This window comes from Pleuronectes platessa, chromosome 17, assembly GCF_947347685.1.
Source record: "Pleuronectes platessa chromosome 17, fPlePla1.1, whole genome shotgun sequence".
NCBI lineage: Eukaryota > Metazoa > Chordata > Actinopteri > Pleuronectiformes > Pleuronectidae > Pleuronectes > Pleuronectes platessa.
In genome coordinates this window covers 15,167,402-15,190,759 of record NC_070642.1, presented here as the reverse complement: position 1 = coordinate 15,190,759, position 23,358 = coordinate 15,167,402, and the positions used below count along the sequence as shown (strand labels likewise).

The following is a 23,358-nucleotide window of genomic DNA, read 5'->3' as shown; positions in this document are numbered from 1 at the left end:
ACAAAGTTGAGGTCAGAGAAGATAGACGTTATTGCACCGAGGGGAAACTAGTGCCACTAGAGCGGCTTCAATGCAGTCTTAAATAAATCCTACAACCCGGTGATCTCTACCAGAGGCATAAGCACAATACCTCCAAGATAAGTATTTCCTCGTTCAGTGGTTTGGTGATGGTGGTTGAGAGCGTTGTTATTCAAAGCATCTTATTCAAATAATTTTCAAACCAATCCATCACCGCTCATGGTCTATGAATTGCATTCCCAGTTACCTGAGGCAGAGTTGCTCTTTTGTTTCCCCGTATACAAATCAATCACTACTACACAAGCGCTGTTGACCAGCATTTCTGAACCTATTTCCTTTTTTTAATTGATCTTTCCAACTTTCCTGTCTAAAAGCAGATGACGTTTTTGCCACTGTTCCCACTGAAGCTCTGTCCAGCAGCGACTGAACTGAGAGCAGACAAACACACTATTTGAGAGTGGGAGGGGTGAGAGGATTATTGAGATGAAATAAAGAAATAACGCTCACAAAATGAAAACCTGCACTCTTGAATAAAAACACTACATTTTAGTCGATGGTGGTTAAAACTGTGATAACTAGCTGAAAGCGAATCGCAGTCGTTTTGCATGTAAGTTAGGACACAAGGGCAAAGTACAGCCAGAGGGAGTCACCTCAATCCTGCTTATGTCATAGTAATGGCTGTCTCATTGTAACAGTGTGGCTGCTGCAATCAACAGCTTACACTCCACAGGGGGCTTCCTTATACAAGCTTCCGAGACCTTTGTTATAACCCGACAAATTCCAAGAGGAGGCTGTTTCCTTGGGCTTCTGAATCATCCCGTTGACACACTGACCTACTACCTGCTGATTAATGTGCCACTTCTCTTCTCTGTTGTGTCAAATCTGGGTCAATAGGAAATAAGAATGTGCGACGGGTCCACCTGGGGCGTGAAATAGATATGGACATAGTGACGATAGAGCCTGTGTGTGTATGTTGTGTTATATATGATGCGCCAGTGGCCATGTGATCCGAAACACTCCTGGTGATGAAGTATGGAATGATCCTTGAAGCACTTTTGGCCTTCCATGCATTTATTTTAAAGAGTGGGTACGTTTAAATATAACCCTAACCTTTCCAGCATGTGAAAGGGAGTTAACACTGACAGAAATGAGTAAGAATGCAAGAATGGATAGATCACCAGTTGCAGAAGGACAGGAAATAGAGACAGGAAGGGATAAAAACAATACCACCTCGGCTATTGCACCCCCATTACTGTGGCTGATAAAATTGACATCTTCTCTTCTATTTGATGTAGAAATACAGAGTTAATTTCTGGAGCAAGACACAGGGGGATGAGGAAGTGGATATAATACAATCAGGGTGACATGCTCCAATCAGAATGCAAAATGTTCTGGAGGCCAAAAATACATCCAGGTGGCAAAAGATCAGCCTGAACTTTGATGACATCTCCCTGAGGTCCTCAGAAGAGATTGCCTATCCATGACTAATTAGAGGATCTCATTTAACAGCCTGCAATAATCCAACCACATCAAACAATAAGGCTATTAAGGGATACACATTTTGTTTTACTTGTCTCTTTATTATATCCTTGAAGCCTTTTTCGGGGATTTTTGGTATTTATTTAGACAGTTTGTATTTTCATACCTCCTGCGTGCGTGTGCTCTCTCCGGAGTCCGTCAGCAGTTTGATCGGGGTAGAGCGCTGGGACACGGATCCGTCATCGTCGCGGTCGTCCTCGGAGTCGTCCTCCGATGTGCTGGAGATGGCCTCCTCACTCGGGGGCGGAGGTGCGCTGGCTGCGGTCTTCCTCTGGAGCAGCGTCTCCTCTTTACTGCTCTTGTTGCTGCCAATATCCAGAGATGAACAGATAATCAAACACAATTAGCTCCTCGATTCAGTCTGAGAGAAATAATACAACCCCTCAATTTATGTGAAAGTGGTTTATAGTTGATATATTGGCTGATAAAAAAAGGAATATATCAGAAATCTCTGTCTGTCTGTGTGTGGTTCACGTAGCTCAAGACTTTTTTTCAATATTGAAAAACCTTTGAATGACCATAAACTTTTACAGCTTCACCACAGGCCAAGAAACATGCAGGTTTAGAACGGGCACTGCACTAGTTTTTCAAATGTATATGCCCAGGAATAACCAGTGAGAAGGAAAACCTAAAAGAACGAACTTAAAGGGACCTGAGAGAATCTGGTGATCGTCCAGAAGGAGACTAAAGACAGAACTTTGGTTTTCTCTCCTCACCATGTTGCCAGAGTAACCTGCCCGAGACAGTTGGCTTTAAGAAAATGGATGAATCGATGGTTCTTTGTGTGTAAGCACACGTGATGAGGGGAAGTTCAAAGCCAGTGAGTCATATCAGGTGTAATTCCATACAAGAAAACACACCAGTATAATAGCAGACGGATCCCTAAAGATTTATGTATTAAAGGGAAACATCAAAGCAGCAAAGAGCACTGAGTGGGTCGGGTGTTGAGCAGTAGCTACCACTGGCACATGGAGGTTATAACCAGGCACGAGTTCAGCAATAGCTCATATTATAATATGTGTGTGCAGGAGGAAGTATTTAAAAAAACTGAGACACACACACACTTGATTGCTCGTGAGTTCAGCACTTTGTGCTCTAAACAAAGACAGAAAAATGGACATGAGTGGTTTTTGGTTACCTGGGAGCACAAATGACGAACTGTGCATGAGGGCACAGTGACACGGGATTTATTACATAAAAAAGAACATACACTACACACCCCCCCAAAAACACATCACAAACTTGGACAGGGCTTAGATCTACTCACCCCAGCACTGATTTCCCTGTTTCCTCTGGCTTGCGAACCGTGAATGGGCTTGGATCCACTCCAACGGTTTTGGGCATAAATTCCCTTTAAGAACACAAAATACAGGGAACCCCATTAGCTACCATCTTGTCATGCATCGCAATAAAAGCTAAGAAATGTGAACGGCCTTATTTAGGTGAGTGTTACAAAATAAGGGGCAACTTGACAAACACATTTTAGCACTGTTTAAGCAATAAAGTCCTTTTAATAGGCTGTAAAAACACGTCTCATCTTGTAGTTTAACCAGTGACATCTTTGTTCTGGATTCACCTTGCAGAGTTGGTCATGGCGATGCAGAAGGTGTCATCAAAGGAGGTGAGCTCATAAGGTTTGAAGAACTCGGTGTAGATGTCGGTGCTCTCGTCATAGTGGTTCACCCTCTTCACTTTGACTTTCCTCATGTTGTTCTCACAGGGGACTGCATCCACACAGGCGAAGAAAACAAGGTTAACGGAAAATCCCTCATCATTCAGGTAATGGATGCATATTGTTGATTTAAATGCAGATATCATATAATAAAGAGATACCTTCATCATAGGGAACAGGGAGATAGGCCAGGATTCCCTCTGACCACCACAATGTGTAACTGGAAATAAGACAAATCATTAAAATCTTGGAAAACCTTCCACTGACTGATGTATATTCTGCATCTGAATCTTCTGGGACCTCACATAACCTAGATATGGAAATTGACTTGGCTGGGCCACCTACGGTAAAACTGCTGAATACATCATCCTTTTATTCAATATGAGCAATTTGTCTGAACGCACTGATTATGATTTAATGTGTAATGTGCTGCTTAGGCGAGTTTGAGAGCAGATGCTAAGTTTGTAGCTGCCAAACTGAATTCAGTTCTGCCCATGCTAATTTCTCTGAATAATGGTTGTGCTACCTCGGCCCTTTGTGGCGCCATAAACAAGTGGCCTGTATCAGAAAAGTGGGTCTGCCTTTATGCTAGCATGGGAAGCAAACAACATGCACACTAGTTCACCGCCGCACACATGCACACAATGACAAGAGCTTTGCTGTGGGTCACAACGTATAATGGAATACAAAAGTCATTATGATAAGGACAGACCAACAATTTTCACTTCACAGGTTCACAAAAACATCAGTTTGAAGAGAAAACCGCTTCATCTATCAACTAAAAGCAAAAATTACAGTTTATTAGATGTGTCCCACTCCTGCAGCCTGCAGTACTTTTTGCATAATCCTGCTGAAGAACACACAAAAGACAAGGGTGACGACGTAACCTCCTTGAAGGACCTCATAAGCACAAACATATAATACAGAGAAAACCCAACTGTTGTCCATCGCAGACATCACAAGTTTAAACCAGTTCACACCATTGATTAGGAGTAAAATGAATTATCGTAATGACTTAGATGCTGTGCTGCAGTCTAAAGTCGACAATGTGCCGAGTTGGTAAATCATGAAGCCTCGGGGCTGCAGCTCACATAATTAGACCTCAAAGCTCAAATGAGGAGGCTCGATAACAACAAGTCTCATGAAAACCTGCCACACTCTCTTGGGAGAGGCGGTGGACTAGCGGCAGAAAAATTGGACTATGGGCAGAAAATCTGACTGGATGGCCTCTGGTAAGACTCCACGGAGTGACAACCCCCCCAAAAAACATACCTGGAAGGACAACACCTGGATCTGTCCAAAAAAGTCCAAGAGGACTCTCCCTACCCCACTGTCTAAGTGCCCCTGAGCAAGGCACCTTACGCCCCCAACATCTGCTCCCCGGGCGCCGTGCATGGCTGCCCACTGCTCTGTGTGTCCTGCTGTGTTCACCAGATGGGTCAGAAGCAGAGGACAAATTTCACCCCATTTGCATGAGTGTGTCTTTGCATGTGTGTGGGATTAAGAAATGTATTTTGTGAACGTCTTCAACACTCGTGGCAGACATGTACGTGTGTATATGTGTTTGTGTGTGTACCTGCGTCTGTCCTGGGGAAGGGCCATGGTGTTCTTCTGATGCAGGTAGAAGTCAGTGGGCAGCTCCCACAGGTGCGGTTTGATCTCCGACGGCTGGTAGACTTGGAGGAACAGGTTGATGGCGTCCTGTCTGTCGGCGTCTGGAGGAGCAAGATGGACACGATAACGACAAAGAAACAGCGGCCACTGTGCACAGTCCTCTGCTGCTCTAACACACATGTATTGGTCGGACTCTAATTTGTCAAGTTTCTGGTTCTTCGGTTTAGTTATAACCTAAAAGATCAATCAAGGGGAGTTGTGGGAATTGGTTGTCAATGTCAAAATGACCTCACAGGCTCAGTTCTGTTTTTCTGCTGCCTGTTCTCAGTGTGCAGTATGTGAGCTTTATCCGGTTTTGTCAGCTTAACAGTTTGCCAATTATAAGAGGTGAAATAAATTAAAGTAAAATAAAGACGACGGGAAAGGAGACTGCAAAGGTGCCAATTAAGGAAACAAAGGGTAAAGCTGAACTCAGTCATCCGAAAAAAGTAAAGACTTTGCTTCTGAGCACCTCCCTGAACATCATGTTTGGCTACGAGCGCGTGTAGAGATAATCTCTGCCAGGGTTTGTGTGTTCAGTATGTGGGGCGTGTTCTGCATGTTGCCCAGTTTGGTGCCATTTAACACATCCCCCCCAACTGTGATGCCACGTGCTGGTTGTTCCAACAGTCACGTCAGAAGAATAGAAAGTAAATTGGGTTCTATTAAAGGTCCACTGTGTGAGATCCAGGTGGAAGGAATCTATCCTAGTGATGTTTTCACTAGTGTGTTTCATCTAATTGTACGAATTGCTGTTTTCTTTACCCTAGAATTGGCCCTTTATATTTAAATACTAATTTACATTGTGGATGGTTTTTACAGTAGCCCAGACTGGACAAACTAAACACCTTTTGAGTTTTTACGACAACTGAAGGCTACCACAGGTTCTCTTTCATGTCTGGAGGGGGAAAGTGAGGTGAGGGGTATTCAGCTGCAACATGTAACTTGACCACTAGATGTCACTAAATTCTACAGGCTGTACCTTTAAAGACAGCTGTAAAGCCTTTACTCTATGTAATTTTAATCTCCATAGGTTCATTCACAAAATCCCAAGGTAAGAGAAGCAAACTAAATATGCACATGCACCAGAAGACATTGTCAAGAAAACCTTGTCTCGTTTGTATTATGAATGAAAAACACACATACACACATTAAAATATTCTGTCAACAAGTTTGTTCAATTCTAGCAAAACAGACCTTTGTGTGAACTTTACATTTATGTTTCCATACGCAGGAAATAAAACAGAGACAATAAAATTAATAGGCCTGGTTACATTCATGTTTACAGGCTTCTTGTCCAAGGTGTATGATGTGATTTTTGGTGATATACTATGAAAAATTAAAACCTGAAATGTCAGACTTGTAGAGAGCATTACACTTCAAAGGACCTACATAAAATGAACAGGGGGGAAAAACTATACAGGGAGTAAAGGGAAAGGAAAGCATATTCACAATTAATAGAAGAAAATAGAACCTAAGAGGTCTGAATCATACAGTGCCTTGCATAAGTATTCACCCCCTTTGGACTTTTCTACATTTTGTCATGGTATAACCACAGATTAAAATTTATTTCATCGTGAGTTTGTGTAATGGACCAACACAAAATAGTGCATCATTTGGAAGTGGGGGGAAATATTACATGGATTTCACAATTATTTACAAATAAAAATCTGAAAAGTGTTGAGTGCATATGTATTCACCCCCTTTACTGTGAAACCCCTAACAAAGATCTGGTGCGACCAATTGCATTCACAAGTCACATTTGCAAGTCACATAATTAGTAAATAGGGTCCACCTGTCTGCAATTTAATCTCAGTATAAATACACCTGTTCTGTGACGGACTCAGAGTTTGTTGGAGATCATTACTGAACAAACAGCATCATGAAGACCAAGGAGCTCACCAAACAGGTCGGGGATAAAGTTGTGGAGAAATATGAAGCAGGGTTAGGTTATAAAAAAATATCCAAAGCTTTGAACATCTCTCTGAGCACCATAAAATCCATCATAAGAAAATGGAAAGAATATGGCACAACCGCAAACCTACCAAGAGGAGGCCGTCCACCCAAACTGAAGAGTCGGACAAGGAGAAAATTAATCAGAGAAGCAACCAGGAGGCCCATGGTTACTCTGGAGGAGTTGCAGAGATCCACAGCTGAGGTGGGTGAATCTGTCCACAGGACAACTATTAGTCGTCTACTCCACAAATCTGGCCTTTATGGAAGAGTGGCAAGAAGAAAGCCATTGTTGAAAGGGATCCATAAAAAATCCCGTTTGGAGTTTGCCAGAAGCCATGTGGGAGACACAGCAAACATGTGGATGAAGGTGCTCTGGTCAGATGAGACCAAAATTGAACTTTTTGGCCTCAATGCAAAACGCTATGTGTGGCGAAAACCCAACAATGCCCATCACCCTGAGCACACCATCCCAACAGTGAAACATGGTGGTGGTAGCATCATGCTGTGGGGATGCGTCTCTTCAGCAGGTACAGGGAAACTGGTCAGAATAGAGGGAAAGATGGATGGAGCCAAATACAGGGAATTCCTTGAAGAAAATCTGATGCAGTCTGCAAAAGACTTGAGACTGGGGCGGAGGTTCATCTTCCAGCAGGACAATGACCCTAAACATATAGCCAGAGCTACAAAGGAATGGTTTGGATTAAAGAATGTTAATGTCTTAAAATGGCCCAGTCAAAGCCCAGACCTCAATCCAATAGAGAATCTATGGCAAGACTTGAAGATTGCGGTTCACAGACGGTCTCCATCCAATCTGACCGAGCTTCATCTTTTTTGCCAAGAAGAATGGACAAACCTTTCCATCTCTAGATGTGCAAAGCTGGTAGAGACATACCCCAAAAGACTTGCAGCTGTAATTGCAGCGAAAGGGGGTTCTACCAAGTATTGACACAGGGGGGTGAATACTTATGCACCCAACAGATGTCAACTTTTTTGTTCTCATTATTGTTTGTGTCACAATAAAATTTATTTTGCACCTCCAAAGTACTATGCATGTTTTGTTGATCAAACGGGAAAAAGTTTATTTAAGTCTATTTGAATTCCAGTTAGTAACAGTACATAATGGGAAAAAGTCCAAGGGGGGTGAATACTTATGCAAGGCACTGTATGAGCCTCTCTCACTTGACATTTCAGTCAGAAATAAAACAATTAGCTACTCTACAGGCTCTGACCTGCAACCAGCCAGTCATCCCAACTTCCAAAAGACATAGAGGAGGTCGACATAGTAGGTCAAGTAGTACAGCTCCATCAGTGCTGGCTTAATACAAAACACAGGGTAATCTCACCTCTTCATTTCTGGGGACACCTTTCAATGTGGAACAGTCACTAGTGGGTCAGACCACTTCAAGCACATTTTCTTAGACACACAGTTTCTAATTGGATATCTACATTACTTAACTTTTTGGTAATTTCAGTAATCTAAAAGTTTCTCCCGACGTCACATCACTTTTCAAACCGAAATGATTCTTCATTGGTTTCTCAATGAGTGACTATGAGTCCCTCTCTTCAGAACAAAAGAGAAACTCATGCACAGCAGGACACGAGCTACATTAAGAGCTGGAGGATCCACCAGGATCCTGGAGCTGATGTTTTCAGTGTTTTTAATCATAGATATGTTTCTTCACTGTACATATGTATGAAAAGTATCAAAATATTACATTCTATGGTACCTTGAAGATGATTTCTGCATAAGTACATAGGAGGATTTCATGCAGATTAAAGATTTTACGTGTCTCTGTTTCACACACCTGAGAAAGCGTTGCTGTAGTAGCGCGACAGAGTCTGCATGATGTCTTTGGAGTGTTGAGTCCAGGGGGCGATCTTGCGGTAGGTCTTGACTCTGTGGACCAACTGGGAGCCGCCGTACTGCAGAGACAGTGTGTCCCCATGGTCTTCGTATAGCTCCTCAAACAACCTGAAGTACACACACACACACGTATGCATACACACAAACAGGAAATACTCAAGCAATAGACAAACACAGAAGAATCTAGTTGTGCAAAATAAAGCATGAAACCCATAAAGCTATAAAAAACACAGGGTGAGATAAAGAGCTTTACCTGACACAGTCTGTATCAAACTGCAGCTTGGGCTTGTCAATCATTCCTAGCGCATATAGCTGATAGGCCAATGCGCACTTCCCCACCATGAACTGGGCAGTGTTGGTCCGGTCCAGACAGTCCACACAGTTGGTCCGCAACACACCGGTCTACAATGACAGAGACTCATGAAGCCCAATGACACCACTTCATTCACTTCAAGATGTAATTCCTGAGAGTCAGACACAAACTACATGAAAAGACAGTAAGTAGAATCGTAGCATCAACTGGAAACACATCTCTATGTATTTGACTTCGGTAGGTCACTGTATATGTGTCCAAGGTTTCCATAAAAATGGATAAAACCATTCATTATGAACCTACTGTTGATGCAATTTTGCAGCTGTAGTAATGAATACTGGGCATTTCTTGAATACACATCATAGATTATAGTTGTTTCTTTGGCCCAGATTTCTCAGTGCTATGAATTAATTAGTTTTGCCATCTACAATTCAATTGATGAATGTGAAAGGTGTATTTCTTCTATTTCTTTCGATTTTCGTAACAAAGGTTTTTTCAACCAGTTTTCTCTGTGGAATACCTGCACTCGTCCATTGGCTGTGATGTGTCCTCCCACGTCTCCCCATCTGAAAAACAGACAGTGGAAATAGACAAAAGATAATTGATATAATCACCATTTCCATGCAGAACACAGTGAAGTATTTATAGACAAGCGTTGTTGACGTTACCGCTGGCGGTTTGAGTAAATATATTTTTAGACAAAATACCACTAGTATGACAGGTTTGCTTCAAAGAGAAAATATACTGGGTCTTGTTTAAATCCCAGTTCTCATCTTAAAGTTATTTTGTTGTTTGTACTTTCTTAATATGGAACAATTGTTTGTTTCCTTCCTTTCTCCACATACTAAAAACCAAAGGATTTGGAAATATATATTTAAATATGGCTGTAAATACCACTCTGGTGTCTGTATTGTCAATAAAAAGCTACAGCGGCTGTCCAGTTAGCTTATCTTAAATAAAAGTTTGTCCATCAAAATAACTTCTTGGAAAACCCAAAATGTTAAAACTTTTTACTTTTAGGAATGAGGTTGTGAAGTGTTTTAAGTTGTGAGATTTAGAGATGCTGGGAGATGGACTTTGTTAACTTTCTCCCTCTGCCTCCAGTAAGCTTATTAACTACTCCTTTTTATTTAATGGACAGATATGAGTGTTATCAATTTGTTTATCTTGGCAAAAGGATGCATTTTAGCTTTTAGATTTTAAAGTGCAATATGAATAGGATCAAGGTCTTTATTAGCCCTTTTCCACCAAATTCAATACACTACTCACTGTTCATCACTTTCTTTTTAAAGTGTCTTGCAAAAAATCAGAAATAGGGAAGGAAGAATCACCCTTCGAGAAAAGGCTGCTTCTCAGAAACAACTGCTGAAAGGAGAATGTCTGAAGATACAATTCGATTGCTGGTGATGTGTGTTTTTAAAGGCAAAGTTTGTCTCAACAGGGCATGAACTTAATGAGCTGAGAGCAATTAACAAATGTAGTTCCAGTAATGTTAAGCATTAGAAAACGTGCTTGTGAATTTTACAAGGTGGAGAGAAAAGTCAAAGAGAGCATGATAAGGTCGAGACAACGTTAACAAATCCTATTTATTACTCACAGGGTAACTAACAATGTGATAAAGGCTAAAGGTGCCATCATCATTAGTGCATCTCAAAGATTTTGAGGCTTTTCTTTGTGTGTGAATGGCAGCGGGGGACTGTGTGCATGAGTGTGACGTGAGCATGTATAACAGAGGTGAAGCTGGGTAATGCAAAAGAAGGAGTAACAAATACTGACCGCGGCATGGTCGTTGGATTACGTAACCATAATGGTAATGTTGGGTAAGAGTGATTAAGACATGCAGACAATGCACGAAGCACATGGACGGCAATCTATTCAGCTCATTAGCAAAAAAAAATATTTCCGCGACACAACTGCCATCAGGCATAATTCCCATTAAGAATTCATATGTGGAGAGTTTTCTATTTAACCAGTGTTGGTGACTGTATCCTGAAAGGTGTGAGCACAAAAAGGAATTCATACAAGCTTAGACAAAAAGTATGACTAATATGCAAATGCAGAGATGATGGCGATATGGTCGAGCACATAGTTTCTAGTGAAATAGTTGTTTTTTTCTTTCTTATTTTATTAAAATCCATTATGCATAATCTGAAACCCAATGTAACCTTTTACTACTCAGGGCTCCTTTAAGTTGCCTTTACGCATAAAGCAACAAAGTTTGCCTACGTACAGTAACTTCATATGGATTCATACCTTTTTTTTAAATACAAACTCTTCAAAAGTCTCCTCTCCAAAAACTGGCAGTGTTGAAATTTCTTACCCGTGTCCGACAATCATCTGGTTTGAACTATTCTACACTGCCCCCTACGATTTCAGATGGTACAGCTCCTTTTCGTCTGATCTGTGAGCTTTAAGAAGTCGGGCAATAGAATAGACGAAACAAACTCAGGGTGCAGACAGAAGGTTCTGTCCGTTTCCGTAAGCTAAGCTAATGTTGAGCAAAAATAAGCAGTGTAAACAAGGAATTGAAGACTATCAATTTGAAAGTCTCTGTGTTTTTGATTGTGTGTTTGATTATGTGTGTGTGTGTGTGTGTGTGTGTGTGTGTGTGTGTATGTGTGCGTTACTCCGTTTATAACCGACACAACAGGGGTTGCACGGAATAAGAAATGACTCACCTGTCATCTGGTCTGAGGGTATGACAGTAGAAGCTGGATTGGTTAATGAAGAAACCTGTTCTCTTGACCACATTCTCCGCTATCATACTCAGACGGTCCAGGACGTTGCACAGCTTACTGGGAAACGGAGAGAGCAAAGGGGCGGTCAAATTATTATTTGCTGAATAAAATAAGCCAATTTCTGTCCCCGAGTTGCACAGCTGATATAAAATACCTCTGACTTTTGTAGTATGCTTATTTCATTTCTCAACAAAAGCCAAACAAGGCCAAATTCTCGGAATAGTTGTCCTAAAGGGTGTTTTGCACAAAAAGCAGATGCGTGTCATTTCAGGGAACTAAGCCATTATTTCAAGTGGAGAGCGCAGCTGTGCAGACTGCTCTAATTTACCCCCAGGTTCTTTAAACTTCATTTTAAAATGAAAAAAAGAAAACAATATACATGAAAAAACATCCGATTCCTGTAAGGGGGATATTATGACTGCAACAGTTTCCCAGCAGAGAAGAAACATATGAAAAATTGGTCATTGCTAACGTTACTTTTGTTTTTTTTCTTTTAACTATTCATTACCCCTGATATTGCTTCTATACAAATTGCGAGAATAATGAAAATACTACGTTAATAAATCTTAGAACCAATTCTAGGTGTCTACAAAGGCCCATTTGTCATACCAACCTCTTGGTGTAGCGGGCCATGTCCCAGGCGATGTAGTCGATGCAGTGGTCTGGAGGGAGGAATTGGTTTAGGTTGATCACAGCTGGATAAAGCTCTTCGCTTAGGATCTTCTCGTGTTTCCTCTTTTCCCGTTTCTGTAGCACAAGAGAGACATAAGGCTTTGTCACACGTATGACGTCGGTTCTTTCTCCAAAAATAAAACCTCTTTGCAGGTGGTCATAGGTCATCGTACGCTGCTCAGAGATCCCATTAGTACACAGAGTGATATCAACAAGACTCATACATGCCATCCACATAGTAAACTCAGAAAAAATAGAGAAAAAATATACTGGCTGTGTGAGATCCATCGGATTAGTGCTGTAAAGAGTGAGAGGTGCAGTTCTCTTAAGATCTCTTAAATCTCTCTTGTATCCGAAGGCCAAACATGTCTTAGTTAAGAGTCAGAAGGGAAAAACAATCATTAATAAAATTTAACTAATGCTTTCTTTGTGAATGAAAATGAATGCACACTGTCCATGAAAGTTCTCTTTCAAAGTCCTCCTCCCCTCCTCATTGAGCCTTTTGACTAATCACCCTGGGCGATAATTGACTTGGATGCATCAGATAGCAGCTCAGATCTTCGTGCACATTCTGCCTTGGCAAAGAAACACAGTGACCGGATTACCAATGCAAACACACCCACAAGATTAGAATACATTATGTACATACACTTGAAAACGCACACACGTACATACACTTGAAAAAGCACACGTGTATTGTTCACAGTAGTACATATCGTTCTATTAAGTCTTGCTGTAGGTGCAATAAGGTCCTCGATCACAAAAGAACCCATAACATATGCACACTTGCACATGTGGAGGGGCTTGATCATGGTAATCTTAATGGATGGAATCTAGCACAAATTATTTCAAATGTCCTGCTACAATTTAGGGTGGTTATTTGCTCGGGACCCTCAAAGACAAGAGAGATTTTGATATTCACGATAATTAAATTCAAGTTATATTTATATTTTTCAAACTGCCAACGTGATGAGAGTAAAAGCTGTCTCCCGAAGTCAGGGCAAATGGACTTTAATTAAGTTAGCCATTTAAAAAAGTGATTCACATGCTTGGCCATGTGCGTCCTCACTCTGCCTCTCTGTCTTTCTTACCATACACACAGGGAGGAGCACACACTAACCCATGAGTAAAATTACCCACCCATCCCAGGGTTGACATGGCTAAGTCGACCCCAGTCGCCACCATATAGAGATGGACAGTCATGATCTTATTGTCCATTCCACTTCCTCTCTTTCCCTATCACACTGGGGTATGAGAGGGGGTGTAGCAAAAGCGGGGGGTCCCCTCCCCTACTCCCCACAGTCTGCCAATATCACATGGCTGCGGCTTGTGCGGACAACTGAGGTTTGTGATTGGTCCCTTGTCTCACAGCTTCCCTTGTGGGCGACAACGTGAGCTTGCAAACCCCAGCCACGGCGCAGAGATGAATGCCCGAATGTGTGGTGGTGACAGCAAGCTGTGTTTGTGTAATAGTGTGTGTCATTCCACCCGAGCTGTGTCCGTCTGTGTGTTTTCGGTGCAATGCACATAGAGATCAATATTCAAGGGAGCATTTCAACTGCTGCTAATCACCAACCAGGACCAGCGAATAACCCCTGAACATCACATCGAGTGCTTTGGCAATAACACAATCACGTCCTTATAAGATACAGACCTGTTGAGTAATTCAACAGGTTTGAAAGACACATTTCGACTTTAAATCCACATCAACTATTCACAAGGTTCCACATCTGGAGATTAAAAGAGCCTCACCCTGACCCTTCGAAAAGAACACACAGATAAAGTATTTTACAACATAACACTTATTAGAATCATTCAGCCTGATAAAGGGTAACTAGACTTATGTAGTGAAAGTGCCCTTATATAGTCATACTAAATAAAATCCATAAAAGTTATAGTCCCCTTAATCTTTAGGAGAATAAAATCATTTCATGGTAGTCGTAAAGACAACTGTCATGTTGTGATGTAGTTTAAACATTATGTGCAGACGTTTGGCTGTAACAACTCTCCACTTCCTCACACTGTCCAGAAATTAAGCTAAATTATCCTGATTTTCGCCATCTTGCAGCCAGAGTCAGAGCAGTATCAAATGAAGGATTGAGACGCCATTTTTACACATGATCAATCCATTGTGGGTCAATCTTAGCTGTCAATTATGATTACCTGTTGTTAAAGCATCAAATAACTAAGGGGAGAGGACCCAAAAATACGTGTCTGTGCGTGTGCTACCTTGACCAGGTTCAGGATGATAATGGGAGAGCCAAACCGCTGCAGCATCTGGTCAAAATGGAGGGCAGCGACATGAGCGTATGGGTCAGCCTGGTCCACTGAAAGGGAGGGAAAAAAATCTGTTGATTAACATTCAAGGTACGAAGATCAACACGTCACCACAAAGCTAAAAATAATATTACAATATAGTGGTTTGTTGAGCCAATAAAAATGGACAACTAAAAGTGTGATACTGGTTACTTGTGACGTCAATCTTTGCTCCAGGTATATACGGCCACTGTTTCATTCATTCACTTCCATTTTCATTCATCTATTTATTCTTTAATCATGTTTAATGCCTCCATTTGCCAGTCCAACGAGTCCCACACCTGCAGTGGGCTGTCGATTTGGACCAGTGAAGCGGCCAAAAGAAAGATTAGAAGAAATAGGTCAGCTCACTCCACAGTTTATCCCACGCAGTCTCTCACAGGTATTTGAAAAACTGTCAATAACGCACACGATCTGGCACACGCTCTCCAGATTCACTCCTCTACTCTTTCAGCATCATTATTTTGCTGCCTAGTCCTCCAGGGAAACGAGAATTTGTGAAAACAAAGAGAGCGTAAGCTTTAAATTCTTATAGCACCTGGAGGGAGAATGTTGATAAGGATGGGAACGATGAGCCATCAAGGTCATCTTCATCACAACCAAGACATCTGCCCACTCCAGGTCAGTCATAAAGACTGGTTACGTAACAATTGCTCTCACCAGTTATCACAAACACGGCCAATGAGCAATGCATCCTGGGATAGGCACAATGTACTCAACATGCAGAGACACAGAGCTCAAATTGTCTCTTTGCCACGTCGCTGACCTAGATTTGTCTGAGATCGTTCTATACAGCCCACTTCAAAATCAAATAAATATTACAGTTGGAGTGAACTTGGGCTGATCATCGGTCGGATCTGAGCTGCACCTAGTTCTGAATGGTGGAGGTTTCACCATAGTCAAGGATGGGGCAGAATGGCAACAACCTCTTGAAGCTTTTTATGTGCTGCAGCTGAGAAGCTAATCTGCTGTCAAGCTTGTCAACTCATAGGGATACATGTGTGGATGTTGATTTGGTTTACGAGTCAAACAAAATGTGCTCACACATGTTTGTAAGTTTGACTCAAGTCCCCCCTCATTGTGTTGCCTGTCTGAAGGAAAACAAATCAGTAAAACGGCTTAAGATCTCAGTACAAAGGGCAGGAATACAATCTTCTCACAGAGTGTTGCCAGGAAGCAGATTTGCAGTTTGGCAATTTTGAATTGGGCAGCATTTGTCAGATGAGGACAGTCTTTCAGCATCACAGTGGGACCAGGACGATGAGGTAAGTTGATACACAGAGGGATCTTAGGGACACGCTAGGTGCATCTTACGCAGGTGAATGTCATCTAAGGATGAATTAAAGGGCATACGGGGAGGGGGGATTATGATTTAATAATGATATTGTACACATGCAAGCACAGATGTCAGGACCTGATCCCTTCCCTCTGGCCCTGGTTTTATGTTTTTATCCCTCTCGTAATGAGACAGGAGAATGGATACAAAGATGAGACACAATTGAGTAGTAGTGTCCTGGATTCACCTATTTTTTTTAAAATATATCTTTATATCTTAGTGAAGAATAAACCTGGTAGAAAGACACTATATTATTTGAAATGCATTTGTTCTGATTGCATTACTCCTCTGGGCCTCCAGGGTTATTTCTGGTCCTTGTTAGCTTCTAGCATGAATACATTGAGCACAATAAAGAGAACTAGTTAAATACCTGCTGTGTTGCTGCATTCTGTTCAAAAGGGACGTATGTGGACGTATCATTTGTCTCCTGTCCTTGTGTATAAGTGGATATGAGAAAAACCCTGCATCAAAGCCTGCGCTGCTTTGATAACTGATTTCCATTATAGAGCCTGTTGTTCTCATGGTAATATGATACATGATGCATATTATTCCGGTACTCGACAAAATAGAGGCTGCAGATGAACAGGAGAGATATATGAGGTGTAAACAGTGGTCTTACATCGTATGGGGGGTTTGGGCATCATGGTGGAAATGTCCTGAGACCAGTAGAGCGGGACTGAACCTCGCACCTGGACGTATGAAGAGTAACTTCCTGCTGTGAATGACATAACCGAGGCGTCATGGACAATCTGCTCCGTCTCCACCTCGTTAGCCACATCCCCCTAGAAACAAAATAAGAGCATAAAGAAACATTAACTGAATTGATATTGCTTCTTGGTCTGGAGCTATGCATCATATCACAGAAATGTATACGCGTAAAACTCCCTAGTTTTGAGGACTTTTGGTCCATGTTGAATCGGTGATCTGACAATTCATCGTGGACATCTGCAGATTAAGCTCATGTGATGCAACTGAAAGCTCCACAACAGCTAAACTGCTGTTTCCAAGGTCAAAAATGAACTTTGAACTTCAGATCTTAAGCCAAAGTGGAAAAGAATCCCAGGAAGTGTTCATAAATATAGATAATGTAAATGATTGAGTTTAGTCCCTGTTGTGGAGCTTTTGATGCCATCACATGATCATAGGTGAGTAAATTGAAAAATATTCTCTGAAGGTGCTCTTGAGATATATTGCGTTCACAAGAATGGAGATGTATGGAGCGGCGGACAACACAAACACAATGCCCTCCGGCCACTCCAGCATGAAGGCATCATAAAAACTGCTCTATGTCTCTGTGCTGTTCAGGTGAAAGCATCGACTAAATTAACCTTTTAGTGAAACTGGTTTCACAGTTGACATTTCCAAGGTCAAGAAGGAATGTCACACTTCAGCATGAACAAAGTGTCTCCCTGGGTATATCCACGCTCTTGGCTCCCTGGCCTCTGTCATGGCAGACTTTCTTTTGAATTGATAATAATAAGGGCTTTAGTGGCACAACTTGACTTACCGCCACTAATGTAATATCCAATAATGAGTCAAAAAGTCAGTTGAGTGCTACGAGAAAACCCTTTACAGATTGATATTAAAAGAATACTTTATTTGGCAATGCACTCAAGAGCAGGAAACTGTGAAACTGAGTTCAGCCTACTCTCAATGTAGCCGTCCGAAACACAGATACAATCTGTGTTTTTTCTAAAAGTCGTCCCTCCCACCGCCGCTCACCCACACAGACACACATGCATATACTCAAGGAAGAGGCAGCAGGTCATATTAACCCCCTGTGATCAACCTGAATCATCCCAATCCTCCCAGTGGCCCTCGGCCCTGCCTCCCCTATGCAGTCCTCCCTGTTGCCACGGCAACAGCTGTACCTCACAGTTGGCTCCTCTTTTGAGGAAGCGGGTCCCGGCAAACTTGCTGGATCGCCTGGCAATGAGGGTGATGTGAACCGGTCGACCGTAGATCAGAAGCTCTGTGGTTGGTGAGTAAAGGAGGAATAATAATGAAACACTGACAGCATTACACAATGACCTGCTGGTGAATGAACGAACACACACACACACACACACACACACACACACACACACACACACACACACACACACACACACACACACACACACACACACACACACACACACACACACACACACACACACACACACACACAAAATCCATTTTTTTTTAGATAGAACATTATTGGTCTGTGTATGCTACATGTAAATAAATAAATTGCAATTTTTTCCCATTTTGATCAGTTTTGTCGTGGATGTTTTGTCATAAGCTGTCAATTAACTTCAAACCTGAAAAGGGTGTGTTCAGAATGAGATGACAACCTATACATTTTGTTCATATTCACAATACAAATCTCTTGTCTCCTCATCGGCTAAAAATTTCAGCATTTTCCCATTTCTCCCAGTCGTCTGTTAATGCATCTACTGGCCTTCTTATTCTGACAGAGAGCAACAGCACTGAAGGACAGACAGCTACCAGAAGCACTGACATTAAAGTGCAGTTTACCTTGTGTGTAATATCTGCTGCGTTTTACTGCACAACACACAGGCAGGGAATATGCACTAAATACTGCATTAAAACATTAAAAAACTTGATTCATGAATAAATGATGAAATTAAACATTAGTATCAGCAACCCCTCAGGCGGCCTTTTACCATAATAAATCAGACTGTTTATTCAGCTCTATACTTGCCCAAAGCTCTTCTGCAGCAGTAACTCATGCATCAATACTACAAAAGCTTTTCTTTTTTTTTGAAGGCAGAGGAAATTATTAATGTAGAGACTAATACACAACCTGTGTCTAGTAGGACTTGAGAGCAAAAGCTACTGTGGCACTGAAATGAATTAGTGTGTGTGTGTTACAAAAAAAATCTTGTCTTCAATCCAAAAACAGAAGTCATCTCAAAATCTCATCTGATTAGATATGCACAGTGTTTGGTTCTGCTTTCCCCCCACGGATGGCAGATGGAGAGATTATGCAAGCGCCAGTGTTTATATATACTTGATAACTATTGCTTAATTGGCATCACAGTCGTTTGCTTAAAGCCCTAAAAACAAACACAAGTTGATTGTGCAGTTTGGTGGCTAATCACATGCTGTCGCTAACAGTGTCACACACGTGCTCGGATGCAGTTCAACAGGTGATGATGAGGGATGAACGGGATGTGTGGCCAAAGGACACATTGTTAGAGTTGTGTGCACATTAACGCAGACAGATGCTTTCCAGGCATTTTATATCGTATTTAAAATAAGCACACACACACACGTAAACACGCATGAAAACTGCCAAACAGTTCTGTAAGTCACAGATGAAATGGACTCCACAGGGCTGCTGAAAGGATACTGGACTGGCCACAGAAGCCGTGGATTATATACATGAGCCAGTCATGATGCACTGTGTCCTTGACTCGTTCCAGCAGCTTCCCGTTCCACACGTACTTGTAGTACGGCTCGTTCTGGAGGCCGTAAACAACTGTGGCCGAAAGAGGAAAGCAAAAACATCCTCTGGATTATTGTTACTGACCTGAGATCACATTCAGATAACAGCAGCTCAGGTAACGAAGGCCTTGAAACAAGAGCTAAGATATTTAGAAACATTATGAAATTGCTTAAAACTAGGATTACGGTTATAATAATTTATTAAAACACATGTCATAAAAGAACAGAACACATTTGCCAGCCTGTTAGCTTTGATCCCAGCTCTTCTGTAGTCAATGTATTAAAAAAAAGGTCCGGTGATGGACGTCTGCTCACCTTGTGTGGGCAAACCTTCATCTTCAAAGATGTCGAAGCTGTCCTGCTTGTTCTGGGTGTGAACCTCTTCCTTTGTGGAAGAAGCGTCTGACAGCCACTGTTCAAAAGGCCTCTGCAGCAGAGTCAGGTTGTACTGCAGCGAGTGGCTCAGGTCGTAGCTGTAGCTGCAAGGGTACGACAGCAAAGTCCTTTCAAACCAGTGGGGTCTGTACAGTTGCTTCATGAATTTCATTTGGCTAAACCACAGACATTCATTTTATAGAAAAAATGAAGCAAATTTAATGTGAGACGAGATCATTAGCTATCAAGTCATTGTTTCTTGGCATGTCACCTAGCTGTCTGCCATAATTCAATTAAATACTTTCTTAACCAGCAATGATGCCTTTGTCTCACCTGAAGTAGAAGTTACTGGAGAGGTCCACATTCTGAAAGATCCGCACGTATCTATAAAAGCAAATCTTCAGTCAAACTTTAAGTCAAGAGTTACGTGGTACAAGAATATGGGGAGGATTTCATTGTCAAAAAAGCAGGTACATGATGCTAGTTGCACCAACAAAAAACTGAATTTAATGTCCTTAACGCACTTAGATAACGCAATAGACAACATCGTTATCTCATTATCAGGTGTACAAGGAATAAATTAATATTGTTCAAGCTTTTATAATCTAAGACTATACACATGAATTTTATTTCCCCTGTTCTGTACGGACTCTTAAACATGTAATTAATACATTTTGGGACAGCAGAATCAACGTTCAGCGAACAAGGAGTCCCAGTTTGAGGTCAGCCTCAGCATCAAATCCCTCGTCCTTAAAGGCATCATCAGAATGTGTGTGTGTTTAGTGTACGGCACCATTACAACTCAGGCCGGGAACAAGAGCCGTACCTCGCTTCATCGGGGTGTGCGACCCTGACCGAGTCATTGGGGATGTAGATCATGCTGGTGTCCTCGATCTTGTAGATGGAGTGGCCCCCGATGTCGGCCATCTTTCTTAGCTTGGTGATCAACACAATGTAGTAACCCTCCAGGAAACGGACAAACCCTGTTAAGAAACAAAACAAAAGTTGAAATCTTTCAGGACAAACTACTTTTTCAGTTACAACAAGTAATTGGTTGTGGACCATGAGTTTTTGCAACTCATATTTCATTATGTCACCTATTCACTCCTTCCAATCCATTTAATATTACACAATGAAAATCCGACCCAGATCGTCTAGCATGGTCAATTATTTGCGCTCAGCTTGAGCTATATTGTCGTCTGTGACATTCAATAGATAATAGATGGATGTGAATGATGTCTGTGAGTTGTTATTATTTGTTATAAATATTATTGGTAATGTTTGCCATCATCAAGGCCAGTGGATAATAGGGGGGTGAACCTTCCTTATATTTCCATTATGTGTCATTGGTGGACGACTTAATTGTGTATGGACTGTTTACGATCGAAGAAGCCCCAGAGCCATAGTGCTGTAAAAGGCGCGGGGGGGGGGGGGGATGTGATTCACATTGTTTTCATACTCAAATACTAATATGAATTACTGTATGTATGATTGTATGTTCTCCACTGAACTTGTTAGGGTGAATTAAGACATTCGAAGTAATATTCAACCTTCGAAAAGAGATGTACAGTGTGTTATGGAGCTCTGGAAGGATGTTTCTAAAATCGCAGAAAATAACTGTAAGTCGCAGTACCAGTCAGATATGTTGGTTTGGAAGACGAGAAAATAGAAAGAAATTTAGTTTTCAGGATTGAAGTATTAAAATATCTGGAAAATTGGATCCAGGGTTTACCCAGAGAATATCTTGATCTCCACTGCACCTACTTTACCATCGTATCCATCTTTTTACGTAAGTTTACCAGTGCAGTGACGGTTAGTGAAGCATGTGCGCTTCCACTGGACCCTTGTTGCTTTGCTGACTTACAAGAGCCATATCAGTACATTGTGTCTCTTGCTGTCAGACATGGGTCAGACTGACAAAAATGGTAGATGAAAGTGAAAAAAAATATACTGACGATAACGATTTTCATTTTATGCTGTAAAAAGAAATGTTCTTGGCTAAAGGGGGCTCTCAGGATACACTTTCCCCGTCACTCTTTTATTCCATATCACACAGAGACTTTGAAAAAAAGCAGCATGTGTACAAAGATGGCATTAGGCACTCTGGAGGAAAAGTAACTAATTTATTTAAGCAGTGTGACCGACCCATAGACATAGCCATCAACACTAGGTTTAATCTTAAAACTTTGATTATTTGCGTTACTCTTTCGCTCTGAAAGAGATGCGTCAGTATTAGTTAAGAGTTGCTGATATCCTCTTACTGGAAAATGGAATGTCGGTGGTTGGACTGTGACAAGTAAAACATTTTAAGTAGACCTTTGGAAACCACTTTGCAGAAGCCCTACAAGTCTGTATTTCAATCACTGTCATTCTTGGGTTGAATTAAAAGAAGGTCTCCTAGGCAGCAACATGCTTGAGGTTAATGTTTTGTTTCATTTGATTCTGGCTCATTGGATTGAATTATGAAGAAATCCTACCGATTTCACCATTGAGAAGAACTGCATATTGGCCAAAGTTTCTCTTATTACTTGGGGATCTGGGTCAGTGTCATTATTTCACTGATAAAATGTCCTGTATCAAATCTAGGTAAGCGATCGCTATCCCATTTATCTAGACTGTGTGACCCATGTCAATTTACATATTATGAAGAGCAGTTAATGGAGTAATCCTTCAAAATATAAAAGTCTGTTCTCTCACATCTTTTACTTGGTTAAGTACAGAGAAAATACAGAAAAAGTATGTAAGATTAATGATGATGGGTCCAGATTCAAGCACAGGTTCTCAGGTCTTATTTAAAGCCTTTTCTTAATTTATTTTGTATATTAGAGTAAATGTAACTTCAGTGAAAACACTATATACCGTCAATATATCACGTAAGACTTACAAATGTGATCAGTTAGACAATTCTCATGTAATGAAACCTTGTATTTCGCTTCTGGGGCAACAAGACAAGACTGACCTTAGAAAATGAGAGTGGCCTGTGTTGCATAACCAAAGTTAAAAAAAGGTGAATAAAGAGACAATGTAAACTTTAAAACGAATGATTTGTAGATGAGGAAGAGAGTGGATGGCCTGTACTCACCCACAATCCCAAAAGCTGTGACAGCCCTGGACAGACCCGAGGAACCCTTTTGGCCAATTTTGGTGCGGTTTCCAAGGTCCAGGCGGCCCAGCAGTTCCCGAAGCTCTTGCTGGTTGTACACATGCTGCGAACAAATACACAAACACAGATCTAGTATATTTATAGTGTACATGCATTCAGCTGTCAGCAGGGTCGCCTTCTTCATTTATGTGCACAGTTTCCAAATTGATCATTTTACCTTTCAGAGCAACAGGAGAACAGTTGTGATGATGTTTTTTTCTGTCACAGCTAATTTCCACTAATAACTTTACCCAAAGCCAGGGAGACTTATACTCTTTGCAATAATAAATAAATGGCTAAAAGACATTGTT

The 23,358-nt window shown here is 41.3% G+C and overlaps 1 protein-coding gene across 1 annotated transcript in view; it reads right to left on the bottom strand.

Annotated features, from left to right (window-relative positions):
• Nucleotides 1–23,358, bottom strand: part of fig4a (FIG4 phosphoinositide 5-phosphatase a) — a 35,937-nt gene that overhangs the window by 9,678 nt on the left and 2,901 nt on the right. Inside the window, exons 4-21 of the mRNA XM_053445665.1 lie at nucleotides 22,988–23,111; nucleotides 20,732–20,888; nucleotides 20,239–20,289; nucleotides 19,846–20,009; nucleotides 19,436–19,564; nucleotides 17,949–18,049; nucleotides 16,697–16,859; nucleotides 14,655–14,752; nucleotides 12,367–12,500; nucleotides 11,694–11,810; nucleotides 9,536–9,581; nucleotides 8,956–9,104; nucleotides 8,644–8,810; nucleotides 4,806–4,944; nucleotides 3,391–3,449; nucleotides 3,134–3,281; nucleotides 2,825–2,908; nucleotides 1,664–1,862 (exon numbers count right to left, since the gene is read on the bottom strand). Of these exons, the coding sequence (XP_053301640.1) occupies nucleotides 1,664–1,862; nucleotides 2,825–2,908; nucleotides 3,134–3,281; nucleotides 3,391–3,449; nucleotides 4,806–4,944; nucleotides 8,644–8,810; nucleotides 8,956–9,104; nucleotides 9,536–9,581; nucleotides 11,694–11,810; nucleotides 12,367–12,500; nucleotides 14,655–14,752; nucleotides 16,697–16,859; nucleotides 17,949–18,049; nucleotides 19,436–19,564; nucleotides 19,846–20,009; nucleotides 20,239–20,289; nucleotides 20,732–20,888; nucleotides 22,988–23,111 (2,229 nt within the window). The remainder of the gene's footprint in view (nucleotides 1–1,663; nucleotides 1,863–2,824; nucleotides 2,909–3,133; nucleotides 3,282–3,390; nucleotides 3,450–4,805; nucleotides 4,945–8,643; nucleotides 8,811–8,955; nucleotides 9,105–9,535; nucleotides 9,582–11,693; nucleotides 11,811–12,366; nucleotides 12,501–14,654; nucleotides 14,753–16,696; nucleotides 16,860–17,948; nucleotides 18,050–19,435; nucleotides 19,565–19,845; nucleotides 20,010–20,238; nucleotides 20,290–20,731; nucleotides 20,889–22,987; nucleotides 23,112–23,358) is intronic.